The 16653-nt window shown below is 32.4% G+C and overlaps 1 protein-coding gene across 1 annotated transcript; it reads right to left on the bottom strand.

Annotated features, from left to right (window-relative positions):
• Nucleotides 1–12173: 12173 nt before the first annotated feature.
• On the bottom strand, nucleotides 12174–15724 carry LOC132740587 (uncharacterized). Its single transcript, XM_060728519.1, has 3 exons — nucleotides 14117–15724; nucleotides 13557–13662; nucleotides 12174–12925 (listed from the first exon to the last, which is right to left on the bottom strand). Exons 1-3 carry the CDS (start codon nucleotides 14160–14162, stop codon nucleotides 12769–12771), a joined length of 309 nt encoding a protein of 102 aa, XP_060584502.1. The 5' UTR covers nucleotides 14163–15724; the 3' UTR covers nucleotides 12174–12768.
• Between the last annotated feature and the right edge of the window lie 929 nt (nucleotides 15725–16653).

The following is a 16653-nucleotide window of genomic DNA, read 5'->3' as shown; positions in this document are numbered from 1 at the left end:
TGCAATAGTGAAAAAATGCGGATCGTGTTAGAGTTGTGTATAACAGCTGAGGAACATAAAAAGACGAATCGCTGCACCATGCGATAAAACAGTTAAAGTATATCGAACTCGACTGTTATGTGGAATTATTGCATGGTTTGGAACTTTTTCTTTGTTCTTACCAACCCTTTATACTAAGTACACTTTCAATGATCATTTGAAAAATGTATTGATATATAGCAGTACAGTTTTGTCATTTCCTATAGGAAAAACATTTCCTATAGAAAAAACAACTCAACTGCTATATAGCGGTTAAGTTTTTTTCGCACCTTGAATTTACTAGAGTAGTTTTTTTCACTGAGGCTCCAATGGGGCAGCGGTAACGCACATTCCCAGCAGCAAAATAAAAAATAAAATGAAAAATAAAAAATAATAAGAAAGAAAATTAATGAAATGAATTTATTCTCATATAGGTATGCAACTGCTGAAATTAAACGGTTCATCCGCTGAATGAATTATTTCCCTTAAAGGGACTCCACTTAGGTTTTTTGACATGATGGGACAGAAAATATATTTTTTTCCAAATAAATGTACCATTTGATGTAGGTTAAGAATCTTCGTGCAAAATTTCAGATCATTCGCCACTTTGTTTTTCCAGAATTATTATTTAAATTGTAAAAGAAATTACTCAAAATGAAAAGCGTTAAAACGCTTTTCACTCAAATATGGCTAAGAAAAACATAGTAAAAATACGATTTTCAATTTATTTCAAAGTATATTTCTAAACAATTTTTGCAAATATTTCTGTTTAAAGTGCCCCAGCTCATTTATGTAAGAAATTCAAATGTTATGTTTTTAGAATTTTAAACCTCAGGGGAGTCCTTTTAAATCACTTTCTCCACAAACAAGCATAACATGGGATGTTGTTTTATGTTTTAAATATTATATAGGTGTTAGGTAGCTTACGACATTATAAGCTGGTATTGGGGAGTGGGAAGGTGAAAAAGTGAAAGGGCACAAGAGAGAGAAATTCACGTTTTATGTAGTTGTTTTTTGGTAGTTTTTTCTGATTTCTATTACGAATTTCTATTACAAAAATGAAAATGTGATAAAACAATTATAGTCTATATAGTATATATTATATAGTTATATTATACTAGACATCTTAGTGGATTTATGTATATGTAAGTGTTCATCCGTGCTGTTATACAGAAATGAGAAAGTTCGACGGGAGCGATAGCGACAGGAGAATATTTCTAATTTCTGTAGAATAAAAAAAATATGTTAATTTTCATAGAAGAAAAAAGTCGATAATTTAAGAAATTCTGTTCATAGTCGCCTTCTATTTGTCATAATACTTAGAACCGCGTGTGTACAAAAGTGGTGATGTAATAAAGCGATTATTAATGAAGCAAAATAAAGCTTGGCACAAAGTGTGTTAGTATGCATCCGTAGCTGTTCTACAGAGATTATCGCTCTCGCTCTAGTGGAACTTTATTTGTGTAGAATAGCACGAATGAACACGAACATATACATAATTTATTCGACCCGTATTTTCCCAACACAGAAGAACCGAAAGCGTGTGTTTTTATGTATATTAACACGACCATAATTTTCCCCTATTGAACATAGAGGAGCCTACGGTGTGTTATTATGCATAATAATCAGTTTGGCATTCTATATTAAGACATGTGACGTTATCATTATACACGTGACGTAACCACTAAAATATGACGCCCTGAAGATAAGTATGAAAATAAATCAGGCGCAATGTAAGAAAATATCAGATACGGCCTGTTGATGTCGTGTTAGAACCGAAATAATATATTTTATTACCCCTCACTTTTTTTCGTAATGTTAATTTCCCATGACCACGTGACTAAGAATTTTGTACTGTTACATAGGTAACAGTATTTTTTAACAGTATAAAATCTGGTCACGTGGTCTATTTTCTAAATAAAATGAGATAAAATGGCCGCCATTTTTCCCCCGATTCATTCGTTTTTCGACGTTAAACCCCGATATGACATCAATTTCTTCTCTTGAGTAACTATGACACCCATTTAGTTGCCTGGTGTGCTTTCCGCGTATATAATATTTTTTTGTTCAATAGTCAAAAAGTAAACAGCCGTTTTCAACGGAAGTAATTGCAATGTAAATAATTATGTGTCAGACTGGAACATTCAGACGATTTAAGTATGCAACAAAGGATTATTTAACAATTCTAATCAGTGAAACGTTACAGATATGGTGGACAGACATAGGATATCATCGTTATTTTGTCAAAAACCATCCAAAGAATATTCTGGAAACAGAAGGATCAAATTTCACAGATCATAACCGTATAAATGGGTTAGTGTTTTGTTTTCTAAATAAAACCGTCTTTATTGTATGTTTATGACTGGTAGATATCATCACTTGCTTAAAGAATAAAAGAAAAACTTCTCAAGTAGGCCTTAATTACACTTAAAACTTAAGGTAAGGACAGTTTAATTATCGTTACTCTTGGTTTATTTTGTTACAGTTAGATTTAGTTATTAATTTCAGATTATCACAGTATTTTTGTTCGGGGTAATAAAATAAATAACACATGGGTTTGTGAGTAACAGTAAAAATGTCATCCCTCGTAAAAATACTGTTACCGGTAACAATATTTTCCTCGGGATGATATTTTTACTGTTACCCACAAACCCATGTGTTATTTATATACTAATCGGTGAGTTTATTGTTTGATAAAGTCACTGCTTGTCGTAAGGATGCGCAACATTTTATCACTCGGGCTACGCTTTCGTGATATAATTCCTCGCATCCGAACTCCAAAAAGTGATTTTATTGAGCGATAATATCACTGTTTGGGATATATAGTATTTCTTAAATAAAGTCATTGTTTGACCTTCTATATTAAGACATGTGACGTAATCATTAAACACGTGACTTAAGCACTAAAATGTGACGCGCTAAAATTAAAGTAAGGCAACAAATAAGCCGTAATTAGGCTAAATATCCAGTACGGCAGCATATTTATGTGATGATATCGAGTAAGAATCGAAATAGTAAATACAAATCGGTGTCGTTCGGATGCGCATCATTATATTGCCCGAGCTATTTCCTCGTGATATAATTCCTCGCATCCGAACTCCAAACAGTGATTTTATTGAGCAATAATAATATATATCACTGTTTGGGAAATTGGAATATATCATTCCTTAAATGACGTATTGTAAAACTGGAATGTGTAGTTGCTTACAGGTATTTATAGGGTAAGTAGATGATTACAAAACGGATTGTGGTTTTTGTCCTGTTTGAAACGCAGTGACGCACATGTTTGTTTTCACAGTATATGTTTATCACGGTGTGTTTAAATAATTATGATAGTAAATTATCTGTGGTATTTTACTATTTATGGGAACTAACTTTGTGAAAGGATGAAATATTACCTTAAAGTTTATACCGACGATGATTGTATTTGAAAATCGTAAATATTTTAAATTGAAGCCTCACTTACCATCGTCGACTGGAGGTGCTAGGGGAGATTCGATGCAATGCCCGGATTGACACATCTAAGGATAAATCCAAAGAGTAATATATTTCTGAGAGATGCAATTATTTTAATTGATAAATGATGATTACTTATTTTGGTATAATTACAATTTTAGATTTAGCAATTTAAGAAAAGAGAAGCTTGTTAAGCATTATATTAATTTTTAATCATTAAGTTAAATCGTACCTTGCCATTTCCACATGTGGTACCATGCCATGGAATATTGCCCCTGGTAGCACCAAGTATGCCTGGTACAGAGCAAAGCATTCTGCTACATATTGTTGAATAATCATTGTTGAGGGTGGTCTATAATTAAAACAATACAGAGTTTCAATCAACTTTAACTAGAGGATGCTTTTGTAAAAAAGCGCATGTCTCCCCCACTGCACTGTGACCTTGACCTTTGACCTACTGACCCCAAAAACAATAGGGATCATCTGCTCTATAAGACCAATCATCCTATGAAGTTTGAGGGCTGTAGGTCAAAAGGAACTCTAGTTATCATCCGGAAACGAGAAATTGACCAACGGTCACTGTGACCTTGACCTTTGACCTACTGACCCCAAAAACAATAGGGATCATCTGCTCTATAAGACCAATCATCCTATGAAGTTTGAGGGCTGTAGGTCAAAAGGAACTCTAGTTATCATCCGGAAACGAGAAATTGACCAACGGTCACTGTGACCTTGACCTTTGAACTACTGACCCCAAAAACTATAGGATCATCTGCTCAATAAGACCAATCATCCTATGAAGTTTGAGGGCTGTAGGTCTAGAGGAACTCTAGTTATCATCCGGAAACGAGAAATTGACCAACGGTCAGTGTGACCTTGACCTTTGACCTACTGACCCCAAAAACAATAGGGATCATCAGCTCTATAAGACCAATCATCCTATGAAGTTTGAGGGCTGTAGGTCAAAAGGAACTCTAGTTATCATCCGGAAACGAGAAATTGACCAACGGTCAGTGTGACCTTGACCTTTGACCTACTGACCCCAAAAACAATAGGGATCATCTGCTCTATAAGACCAATCATCCTATGAAGTTTGAGGGCTGTAGGTCAAAAGGAACTCTAGTTATCATCCGGAAACGAGAAATTGACCAACGGTCACTGTGACCTTGACCTTTGACCTACTGACCCCAAAAAACAATAGGGATCATCTGCTCAATAAGACCAATCATCCTATGAAGTTGAGGTCTGTAGGTCTAAAGGAACTCTAGTTATCATCCGGAAACGAGAAATTGACCAACGGTCAGTGTGACCTTGACCTTTGACCTACTGACCCCAAAAACAATAGGGATCATCAGCTCTATAAGACCAATCATCCTATGAAGTTTGAGGGCTGTAGGTCAAAAGGAACTCTAGTTATCGTCCGGAAACGAAGAATGGACGGACGGACTGACGGACTGACGGACGGACGGACTGACGGACAGGGCAAAAACAATATGTCTCCCCCCGAGGTGGGGGAGACATAATGATTCATAGATAACGTCATGAGTAGTGAAAAAATGATAATTCCGTTTTTATTGTCACCATATCATTACCAATTACAAATTTTCATAAAAAGATATATATACCTAAGAAGTTTTAAAAATAGTTCAGGTGTTTTTTCTATTAAGCGAAAAAACAAGTTTTCTGCAAAGCCATTGTGACGCTGACATTAAAAATAATACCAAAGCCAATAAACGGAATATTTCTGTTACTTGATTTAACGTGGATGACAATTATAAGGTGTTCATAGGCCAATGGCCGATTATTTGCTTGTTATGATTTAGAAGAAATAGTTTTCCCTGAACCGTGCTGGACCATGACCGTAAAATATATTTGTCTGTTTTACTCATTGATTGCGATCAACATTTAAAAGCGTTTGGTAAAATAGTCATGTACTTATTTGATCCAACACGGTTCTTGGTATAGTGTAAAATAATTATTTGACTTTGACGTTTGTTGTCATAAGTCATTAACTCAGTAAAAATAATCGTTATATAAAATTTCAATGCTGTGAAATGGCTATCTAGTTATTGGACGAAAATACTTTATCATCCTTTGCAGTTTAAAAGTTGTGGGCAAAAAAAGTTGTCTCGTTTTTTTGTTGTTTCTTTTTAGCAGAAATTGACTTTAAATTCTAGTTTAATGTAACCCTGACCTTTGAACAGCCGAGCAAAAAGGTATTATAATAATTATAGGGGATAGTTCATTCACAAAATATGTTGGCTTTGTGTTTCTCTATTTCTGAACGGAAACGGCTGACAATTGACCTTGGCCTGAAAGCAGCTTTGTTGAACCTCAATTTCACAAAAACGAATTCGTTACTTGTGTGAAAAATTCGCTCGAATTCCTCACAAAAATGTGACAAGTTCGTACAAATTTGGCACAAAAAAGTGCTGTGTAATTATCAAGCCCTTTTTTAAAGTATTAACGTATAAACGAAATTTTCACAGAAAAATATAAGACGTACCGGTACGGTTTTTCAACACATGCAAGTGCGGGTTTTTAGTTAAAGGAGGCTAAAATTTGAATCGTCCGGGCTATAAATCCTAAAAATAATTAGAACGGCCACATACATAAAGTGAACGAAATAAACCTCACGCCCTACCCACCTCACCGCATTCAGCTTAAAGACACATGAAAAGATATTAGGAAGATGTAACGTTATGTCGACAGGAATAAAATGTGATGCTCATGCACAGATGTTAGCAAAAAGTAGTCAAGACGCCATGATTAATTCAATAACAGGAGGTAACATGTCGCGTTTATATATGTCGTATTGCCGACATATAAACTAACAAAATCATGGCATCTATCAGGCTTGATTTAAGTTTCAGTTATGTACTAACATACCCGGTAGAAGTCAACAAGAGTTTACACTAAAAGACGACATGTTACCCCGAAGGATGACATTGCGACTACCAGTATGTGTCCATATTAACGACAACTTGACCTTCCATGTCAGGTCATTGTAAAGTCATGGTCAATTGATATATGTTGCGACGTCGTTTTTAACTAATTCCATTCGTTTTTACGGAAGATGTATTAAAGTTTTACGACTGAAAGGTCGGATAGAGGGAAATTTTATATGCCCTTTATTTGGGATATAAATGTGTTATTCTGTAAAAATATTTAAGAAATGCGTCCAAAAATAAGAAAACAAGCAAAATCGTCAACCGACGAATGCTAGTTATTATCAACATCAGCAACCACAGTTCCCATAACGTTTCCTTAAAATCCAGTCAGCAGTTGCCGAGAAGTAGCGCAAACATTTACAGAACCTTAATAATTCAGGGTCAATAACATTCCCCTCCAATTTTAAACGGCGGAGGAAAATAGTATGACATACTTTAAAGTTTTCATACCTTCAAGATTCCAGGCCAGCCAGAGGTCAAGTTAACACCTAGGTGAGTAGAATTGATAGTCTTGAACGAAAGATAATTGTGTACAAGTTTGAATGAAATCCATCAAGTTAAATAAAATTACAAGTTTAGAACCTGACCTTAAATATGCGTAATTAAATGTCTTGTTAAAGGGGTTATTGTGTCAAAATATGAAAGAAACCATTCATTAATGAGGATAAAATATTTATCAAGATATTGAATGAAACAGAATTTCATATTAATGACCATTTATGACATTTCGCTCGGTCTATGTGTCCTTAATACCATACACATTGGAAACATATGGTGTATTAGTAACAAATGAAGCATCGAAACTTCATTGTTACCCGATGTGATTAACTAATCGAAACTTTAGAAGTATTTTCTTCTTAACATGTCCTGTCGTTCTGCATTGGGGTCTTGGGAAAATCAAAGTGCTGAAGCACTGATGGGGGCGCAATATGTTGCAAATCTACTTCAGGTGTTCCAAGCTGATATCTTTCCCACTTTCAAAGTAGAAAAGTGTCCATTTTGTATACAGTATAAAATTATATTTATAATTATATATACATATGACATTGGAATTTGTTGGGAAACTATAGTTGTTTCAAAGTATGTAATATTTTCTTTTAACCAATTTTCATGTAAATGACTTCCTTATGTGAGTGTATAACACATAAATCAGTGTACTTTCTATATTTATTGCAAGAAATTATTATGCAAATAGAAAATAAACAGAAAATTTCACTGCTTATAAATAATTTCTAAAATAAAACTAGGACTGTGAGAACAAACTGATTTTTGTAGAAACCATTCAAGCACAATACACTAAACATGTGAAAATGTAAAATGGAATGGAAACATACAATGTAGATGGCATTGAAAACAAGATCCACTATCTAGCTCTGGCCATGCTCGGCTTTTTCTTATATTAAAATTCAAACACATCAGGATAATATTGTAATATCTATTAGAGTACTCCTAGAAAACATAATAAAAAAGTATAAAATAAATTTGAATTTGACTGTGAACAGATTTTAGTAAAGGTCATAGTTGAATGATATGTGTTCTTTTGTCCAAGAATGAATCAAATCATAGATAAAAACAAAGTTATGACATTTTGAGCGAATTTCAATTGTTTTACTTTGGAGGTAACAGTCATTAAAAGGTACAAGTTATATTAGAAAAATTTAACATGTTGTTTTGTGTTTGTTTGCCTAAGCATGAATCTAATCTCTAGAAAATAACAAAGTAATGACAATTCAAGCTTACTCCTAAGATTTTTTATCATTTATAGGTCAAAAAACAGGTGTTCTGATCACTCCTTTGAATTTTGGCGATTTGACATGTGATAGATTTTTCTTTTCTTTTAACGTTGGGGCAATTTTGTGCAGTAAAACAAAATATGCCGGCAATGTGCACAAATAGGGATGGCACTGTTCACTTCTGTGAAGTTTCATTGAAATCTTAGCAGCAGTTGTGAAAGCCGAACAAGATATTGTTTTTTTAAAGCTCTGAAGGCCATTTTGAGAAGCGAAGTTAAACGTGCTGCCGATATGCACAACAAAGGATAGTACTGTTCACACCTATTAAGTTTGGTTGAAATCCTACCAGTAGTTTGACCTGTGACAAATTTTTTTATTATTTTAAGCTGTGGTGGCTATTTTGTTCAGTGAAACGGAACTTGCAGGCAATGTGCACAACAAGGGATAGTTCTGATCACTTCTGTAAAGTTTAGTTGAAATCCCACCAGTTGTTCGACATGTAAAGCAAACTAAAGTTTTCTACTTCTAGATTTTGCAGCAATCTTTTGCAGCAGAGCGTCACATGCAGGCGATGTACACAACGTTCTTAGCTAGGGATGGTACTGATCAAAACTGTAACATTTGATTGAAATCCCAGCAGTAGTTTGACCTGTAAAGCAAACGAAAGTTTTCTACTTCTATATCTTGCAGCAATTTTTGCAGCAGAGCGTCACATGCCGGCGATGTACACAACGTTCTTAACAAAACTAGGGATGGTAGTGATCAAAACTGTAAAATTTGGTTGAAATCCCACCAGTAGTTTGACCTGTAAAGCAAACGAAAGTTTTATACTTCTAGATCTTGGAGCAATTTTTTGCAGCAGAGCTTCACATGCTGGCGATGTACACAACGTACATAACTAGGGACGGTACTGATCAATACTGTAAAAATTGGTTGAAATATCACCAGTAGTTTGACCTGTGAGAGTCGACATGATTTTTATATTTTTAGCTTGGTGGTCATTCTGTGCAGCGAAGTGGAATTTGCCGAAGATATGTATACTTATGGATGGTACTCATCAATCCTGTAAAGTTTAGTTAAAATCCCACCACAAGATATTATTATTTTTAGCACTGGTGGCCATTTTGAGCAGCAAATCGGAACTAGAGTAAAATTTGATTGTCAATTTAGCCGCATTTTTCAGCTTTAAAGCGGCTGATTTAAAAATTCCTGAGATAATTTTTTGATTTTTTTCTTTAAACGTCCATTACAATGTATACTTAGTCAAATTACTAAAATAATAAGGGGGTCACCGACTCAAATTTTTCAGTACACGTGATTTTATTTCCCCCATCCCTTTAGATTTATGTCACGCTATCACGGGTGGTCATAAAAAGCGATCACCCAGTGTCAACATCCCGCTATTAACGGTATTATACGCCATTATGACCACTGCGCAAAATATACGGATACATTAAAGGATACGGAATTTCGTTTATAGATAGACAGGTAAAAATAAGTGAAATTTGAATACTTAGATGTACCGGACCGTATATCATGCTATATGTATATGACTAATATACTGTGATCTGTACACTCGTAATATACGGGAACTTTGTATGTAGTCCGTATTGGCTTAAATATATATTTTTTTAATTATAAAGGTCAAATATTTCCAAAATATGATTTTTTTATTCTCGTTTAATACAAATTTTGTTTTAAAACAAAGAAAAAAGAACTACCCACATTCTATAAGAGGAAAAAAATAATAGTCTTATCTGATATTTGTCAGAATAAGATTATAAAAAACTAAAACAGTAAAATTTTGAGTAAAATGTAATAATTCTCGGTTTTATTAACATGTCAATTGCATACTGATTAAATGTTTAGTGAAAACAACATATGAAACATCGACAGATCCTCTACAGTGCCCGTAACATGTACTGACATAAAATGACAATATAAATTGAAATGTCTTTATTTTGTACAAAGATTTACAACGCAACACTCGTTTGTGCAGTATCTAGCTCATGAGCGCCTGCACCGCAATTATATGTTCAGCTAAACATCCACAGACATGTATTTATTTCTAAATTTACATTAAAATATATATTTGCTTTTGTTCCGTGTGGCATATTTCTCGATTCAAGTTCATTTATTTATTGTATTACAATATCAAAAAGTTACACCACAATGATAACTCTCAGCTGTTGTGTGTACAGCGTACACGTTGCCTTTGAACGCCCGACGTAATTTGCTTTACATGCGTCTGTTTACAATTCCTTACGAAGTTATTGCTTAAAAACAATGTTTTTCGTACATTTTTTTCAGCAAACAAAAACGTCACATAATGGAAAGGCGATAATATATTCAATAAAATTGCACTTCGACCAAGCCAATGATAGTTAACTAGACAATTGTTGTTAAATATCTAGAAAGTTTCGTACACTGCTGACAGATCTTTTTTTTCAAGTAACACGTTATATTGAAATGTACCTGTATTTAGACTTTCACAAATCAGAAATATTGACGTGCTCGTACGAAAAAGCGCGTATGTTATGAATAAGCAAAATATTACCGCTTAGATCCAAGGCTAAGATTTTAAATATAAATATGCTTTTTTCATCGGCTGGTCTCATTCAAAATTTTAAGCATTTGCAATGAAACATTGTTGTTTTATATGTATAAGTAAAACTTTAAAACAATTCTCCTGATGAGCTGAACATTATTGCTGCTATTTGAAGTGTCAAAAGTATCTGCATACGTCGAATTTTGTTACAAAATAACTCAAGGATTTGGGGAAATAAAATTACGTGTTCCGAAAAATTTGAGTTGGTAGCTCCCTTATTTTAACTGAGTATACATTTTAAAGGACGTTTCAAGACAAACATCAAAAATTATTTCAGGAATTTTAAAAAAAGCCCCTTTAAAGCCGAAAAATGCGGCTAAATTGAAAGTCAAAATATACTCAAAATTGACAGTATTCTTTCCATTTTTCAAAAAAAAAAAAAAAAAAAAATGGGCGTAAAACGATAAATTTTGTATCAGCTTAGAGGAAAAAATAATTTCCGTCGAATGCTGTAGGATTTAAGATATTTTGTCCGCCTATTGCGTTGAAAAACCCGTAATTGTTGCCAAGGATACGCGACGACGTCATGTTCAAAAACGGCCTTTGATGGTCAACTTTGACGTCGTGTTAAAAAACAATTGGCTAAAACTTTTGAAAACTTTTTTTTAAAACGGAATCTATCATAATTTCTATGCAGTTATAGTCCTATCATTCTTAGATAAATCTTCTATCGGATGGACAAGTCTAACGAAGATTTATCAAAATATTCCATATTTTTTCATCTCAAAGGTACATTTTCAAACAGCGACAAAAACTGAAATTGTGATCAAATAACAATTTCTCTATTTAGAAATAAATGTTTCATGCCTCCAGATATGCCATAAGAAAATCAAACTGTATAAAACAGATATTAAAAAAAAAGTTAAAAGTCCCAGAAATACCTTACATTATGTGGCATGAATGACTGATTTTGCAAAATTTGAATGATCCCCCTATTTCTACAGTGTGACTATCCCCGGGCTATTTTTGCATAGTCTTTTTGGTAAATTATATGTATTGTGTCATTAGTAATATGTACAATAGTCATTACTTTCTTTGTTTACTTCACAATATTTTACTTTGATATACATTTTCAAAATTTTCATGAAAAATAGCAATAACCTGGAGGCATGCTGCTTCAAGATAAAAAAAATACCAAAACAAAAACAAAAAAAAAAACCTATTACTTATAAAATACTTGAGTATCTTTATAGGCTAGAAAATCTACCAACAGGAATGAACTGAGAGTTATAGTATCAAACCCAAGGCCAGTGTGGCTATTTTTTTCTTTAAAGTTAAACCTTACTTTTTTACTTTTATATTAGTTAAAAATAGAAAACATTATCAATTTAATCCTATTCTTATTACAGTATTCATTGGATTCATTATTCAACATTTAATTAAAGAGCATGAAACATAATATTTTCAAGATCTAGTAAAATCTTAACGTTTTTAAAATCCAGTAGAATTAAAACTATACAATAAATTTATTAATAAATACACAATAAAGTACATTATAACAATACATATTTTTTTGGATAATATACTCTAAGCTGAAATATTTTAAATGGGTGTGGTAGTATAAATGTTTGTAAATATTGTAATTTATCTAATTCATATATAAGTCTGTTCTTAATAAAAGAGACTTGCACCTTGATGTTTTTTTTGTACAAACAAATTTCAAACATTGATAAGTTAGCACAGTTGATGAACTGGAGCCTCTATATACAAATGTGGTTCTGTTCAAACATAGGTTATCTCATGTTCTTTGTGATAAACTCTCACATTAAAGTTGATAAAGTTCTGTTCATACATATCTCAAAAATTGATAAGTGATCATATTTTCCTGGTGAAAAATGGTGGCTCATTTAAGTTTTATACATATTATGATATTTCAAATATTGGAAAGTCATCTCATCTTCTTCGTGAAAGACTGGTGACTAGTTTTCTCCTCATTTTTTCTTTTTTCTAATTAGATTAAGTCAGAGTAGTATATTCATGAGGCTTTCACATCTAAAACTCACTATCCAACATTGCTAAGGACAGGCCAATTTCTTTTAAGTTTTGAAAAACTCAAATATTTTAATTTCTCTGGTGTTTCAGACATAAAGACATATCTACATGTGACTTCTATTATCACTCCTGCTTTTATTGTTCTATCATACAAGCGCCTCTGTTTCCTGAAATATTTGTTTATAAAAAGTTAATTGCAAAATTAAAATTTCATAATTTTGTTGTGTTTTTTTTTTCGGAGGGGGGGGGAGGGAGCGGGCAATTTAAAGCACATGTTATATTTTTACAAAACTATTTAAATTTATGCATGTGAGTGATTCTGATAAGCTATAGACAGCTACGTGAAGATAAGATGATCATATATGTCAGATATTTCAGAGTGCTTACTATCCATATTTAATATTTGTTTGTGAATTGTCTTAAAGTGAAAAGGAAAGGAAAGCTGAATTCCTAAATACATGTTACATGTCACAATTGTTCTTGTTGACTACCTTTGTTCCTTATTTCTAGTATAAGATGATACTTAAATACACTGTAATTCTTCTTTGAAAATTTGGCTTTTTTTGACAATAGTTTATCCAGTGACAGAAGCTCACTAACTTAAAATAAACTGTCCTGTGTCGGCGTTTTAAAATGTAACAAGTCAAGAAAAAAAAAACTATTTGAATATAATAATTAAGAAATATCTTAAACAAATACTTCTTAATCATCATGTACACGTTCCTTAAATGTCCTTGCTATTGAAGGAAACATTTTTCTATATATTCACTTTAAGGTTAGTCAGATTGACAGTCTCACATTTTAGCCTTTATTTCTCTTAATTCCATCCTCATTGAACCTGAAGCATCCTTAAAATCGATATCCTGCCATTCACATTCACAAATCTGATATGTAGGCCTACCTTCTGAAACAAAAAGTTGGAAAGATAAAATTTTATTATTATTAGATATACATATAGTATCCCAATAATTATGTTAGTTCCTATCAAATCAATAATTTAAACTATTTAAGAAACAATTTGTTCAAAATTGTCCAAGCACAAAAGTTTAATTGTATACTAAAGTAATCATAGTGTATATATGCAGTATGAATTGAATGTCTTTACAATCTACTATATTGTCCTGAAATTTTAAGAAAACAACTTTAAAATACATTGCCTCAGTAATGCAATTTCAAGTAAATGAAATTGTCTTGGGTTCATTCAGCACAACTTCTAGTCACAAAAGCTTCAAGGACATTTATGAGTGAATCAGGTCTTATCCTGAAAGACTGTTGTGTTCAAGTTTGAAGACAATCCATTCAAAAATAAGTTATAGCCACTAAGAGCAAAAGAATCAAGAAAAAAATAGACATTTTACCTTGAACGTTAATATAAAGGTCAAGTTTAGTTTGGTCTACTGGCATGGTCTTGTCGCCAATGTCGCCAATGAAGACAATACACCAAGGTCTGAAAAACTTATGAACAAGTAAAAGTTTGTTGACAGCAACGCGAAAGCCGTCATGATTGTAACTATATATTTTGGTCTAAATGCAAACCAAATGTTCTAGTCTATACATACTGTTGAGGCTGCCCATTTCTTTCAATAATAAATAGATGCAATGATAAAGCCAGTAACTTGTGAATCTTCTAACATTTTTACAAAGAATGAACATAAACATATATATATATTTTAAATTCTATGATGATGTTCAGCCATTTATATTAACAAGATATCGGAAAGATCTATCAGAAATAAATTGACCCGTGGACTTTAATGTCAATTAAAGAGCTCTTAATATGCAAATTTAATGGTAAGCAAACATCCAGCATGAAATTGTCAAGTAGTTAAAATTTAAACAAAATTATTAAAAAAAATAAGTTTTATAATTCAACCACTGCTGGAAGTTGACCCGCATGTTTAATTACAAAATGTATTACATCTATATTGTCCATAGAAATTATAAATTATTTTCAGTCTATTTCTCTTTGCGCTTTCACACAGACTTAAATTAGTCAAGTCCATGATTTTCAGAAGGACAAAATATCTTCTTATCATCAAACACTAAAAATTAATATACCAGCTATAAATTGTATATGATATTCAATATAATATCCTTTTAGAAACAAGTTTGCATATTATTGTTTTAGGAAACTCACTTTTAAAATGCTCTACGACTAGCCTCAATAGTGAGTATATGCTAGTCGTGTGTGACTCGCGTACAGCCAGCACTTTTGTCAAACAATACTATTAATAGTAATACTAATTATTCCTTCCTTTACCTATTCCAGACTGCCATCAACAAAACTTTTGAATACTATTAATATAATAGTATTACAAAATCAAGTTGTTTTTATTGCTTGTTTATCAACATAGTTAATGAGATAAGTTTCATCAGTGTATGATGACATTTAAACTTTGTTAAGAGTGAAAATTGATAGACATCAAATTGTTCTAAATATTACAATACTGTTAAATATTTAATGATATACTCAATAATCTTATTATTATTGACCTGTGCTTTTTGTATTTTAATTCAACTACTATTTTCATATAAATGTCAATGAATTTACAAGTAAAAAATCTAAAAAAATATCGAGTGACCATAAATATCATAATCCTACATCTGATTAAGGCAAAACTGTGGAATTCAGATCTACATGTATGAAATAAGTATATCTGAACTTCAGTCATATTGTATAACATTTATTATTATTACCAGTCCTTTTAATTTTTGGGATGAGTTAGACAAGGGCCGAATTAAATCGAATTTCTTTCACACGATTTTATGCATTAATTATCACTAAAGGGAAAAACAAAGGGATGAAGTAATTGTTACACCAGATTGCAATTAGTTTTCGAGGTATAGTGAAATATAAACAATGAATATCATACAGTCGTATTCAACAATGAACAAAATTTCGCAATGTTTACCTGCTTTCATTGCCAACGTGGTGATTACGGCAGGGATTTGTTGGGTTTATCTAAAAGCCGTTATTGGGTCATATTCCCAATTGAGAATAGTATATTATTTTCACAATTCACAGGTTATGGGTCATGTTCCCAAAATCCTGGAAAAGTTCCTGTATACAGGAAAATTACGTACATGAGAAAATAGTATGTATTCATTTCGCAATGTTTACCTGCTTTCATTGTCAACGTGGTGATTACGGCAGGGATTTGTTGGGCTTATCTAATAATATTTCATATGCATACAAAGTTCTTACAGTATATTTGCACTTTTGAAGCGTTTAAAATCTTATCTGATTTGAAAAAAAACATATTGTAATATATTGTTTGTTGTAGCGTTCTATGATATGATATGTTCAGATATGACTTAATAATGTTGGTTCTATATTTATGCACATTCTTTGACTCTCATAGGATAGGATTTAACTCTAACTGGGGCAGTACCTCCAGTCGCTTGCCAAATTCATGATCACAAAATAGAAAAATATCATTTTTGCCAATTATTCCTTTTTCCTGTATACCATGGCAAGTTTTTGACCTATTTTGTCCAGCTAAGATACCTAAAAGAGATGTGTTCAAAAGGTAGTTAAGCACCCCCCCCTCCCCCCAAAAAAAAAAAAAAAATGTTATAATAATGTTAGAAAAATATTTTTCCACGTTTCTGAATCAATCCAGATATTAATTATGTGGTTTCAACAATAAAGAGTGATAAAACAAACCAATATATTACTAGTAATATATTGAAAAGTGGACCGAGTTGGAAAAGGACCGAGCTGACTCGGAGGCAGAGTACGTTTTAGGTCCGAGCTGACCCTAAATCGATATAATGCACTAAATTTTGCAGTCTATCAATCGAAATATATCAATAGCTTTACCAGATTGTGAAGAAAACTTGATTCTACATAAGAAAATGATTGCAACTATTATATCAACGTAATACAACGTAA

This window comes from Ruditapes philippinarum, unplaced genomic scaffold (assembly GCF_026571515.1).
Source record: "Ruditapes philippinarum isolate M1 unplaced genomic scaffold, ASM2657151v2 ctg15817_1_1_1_1, whole genome shotgun sequence".
Classification (NCBI taxonomy): domain Eukaryota; kingdom Metazoa; phylum Mollusca; class Bivalvia; order Venerida; family Veneridae; genus Ruditapes; species Ruditapes philippinarum.
This window is presented reverse-complemented; position numbering and strand designations above follow the sequence as displayed.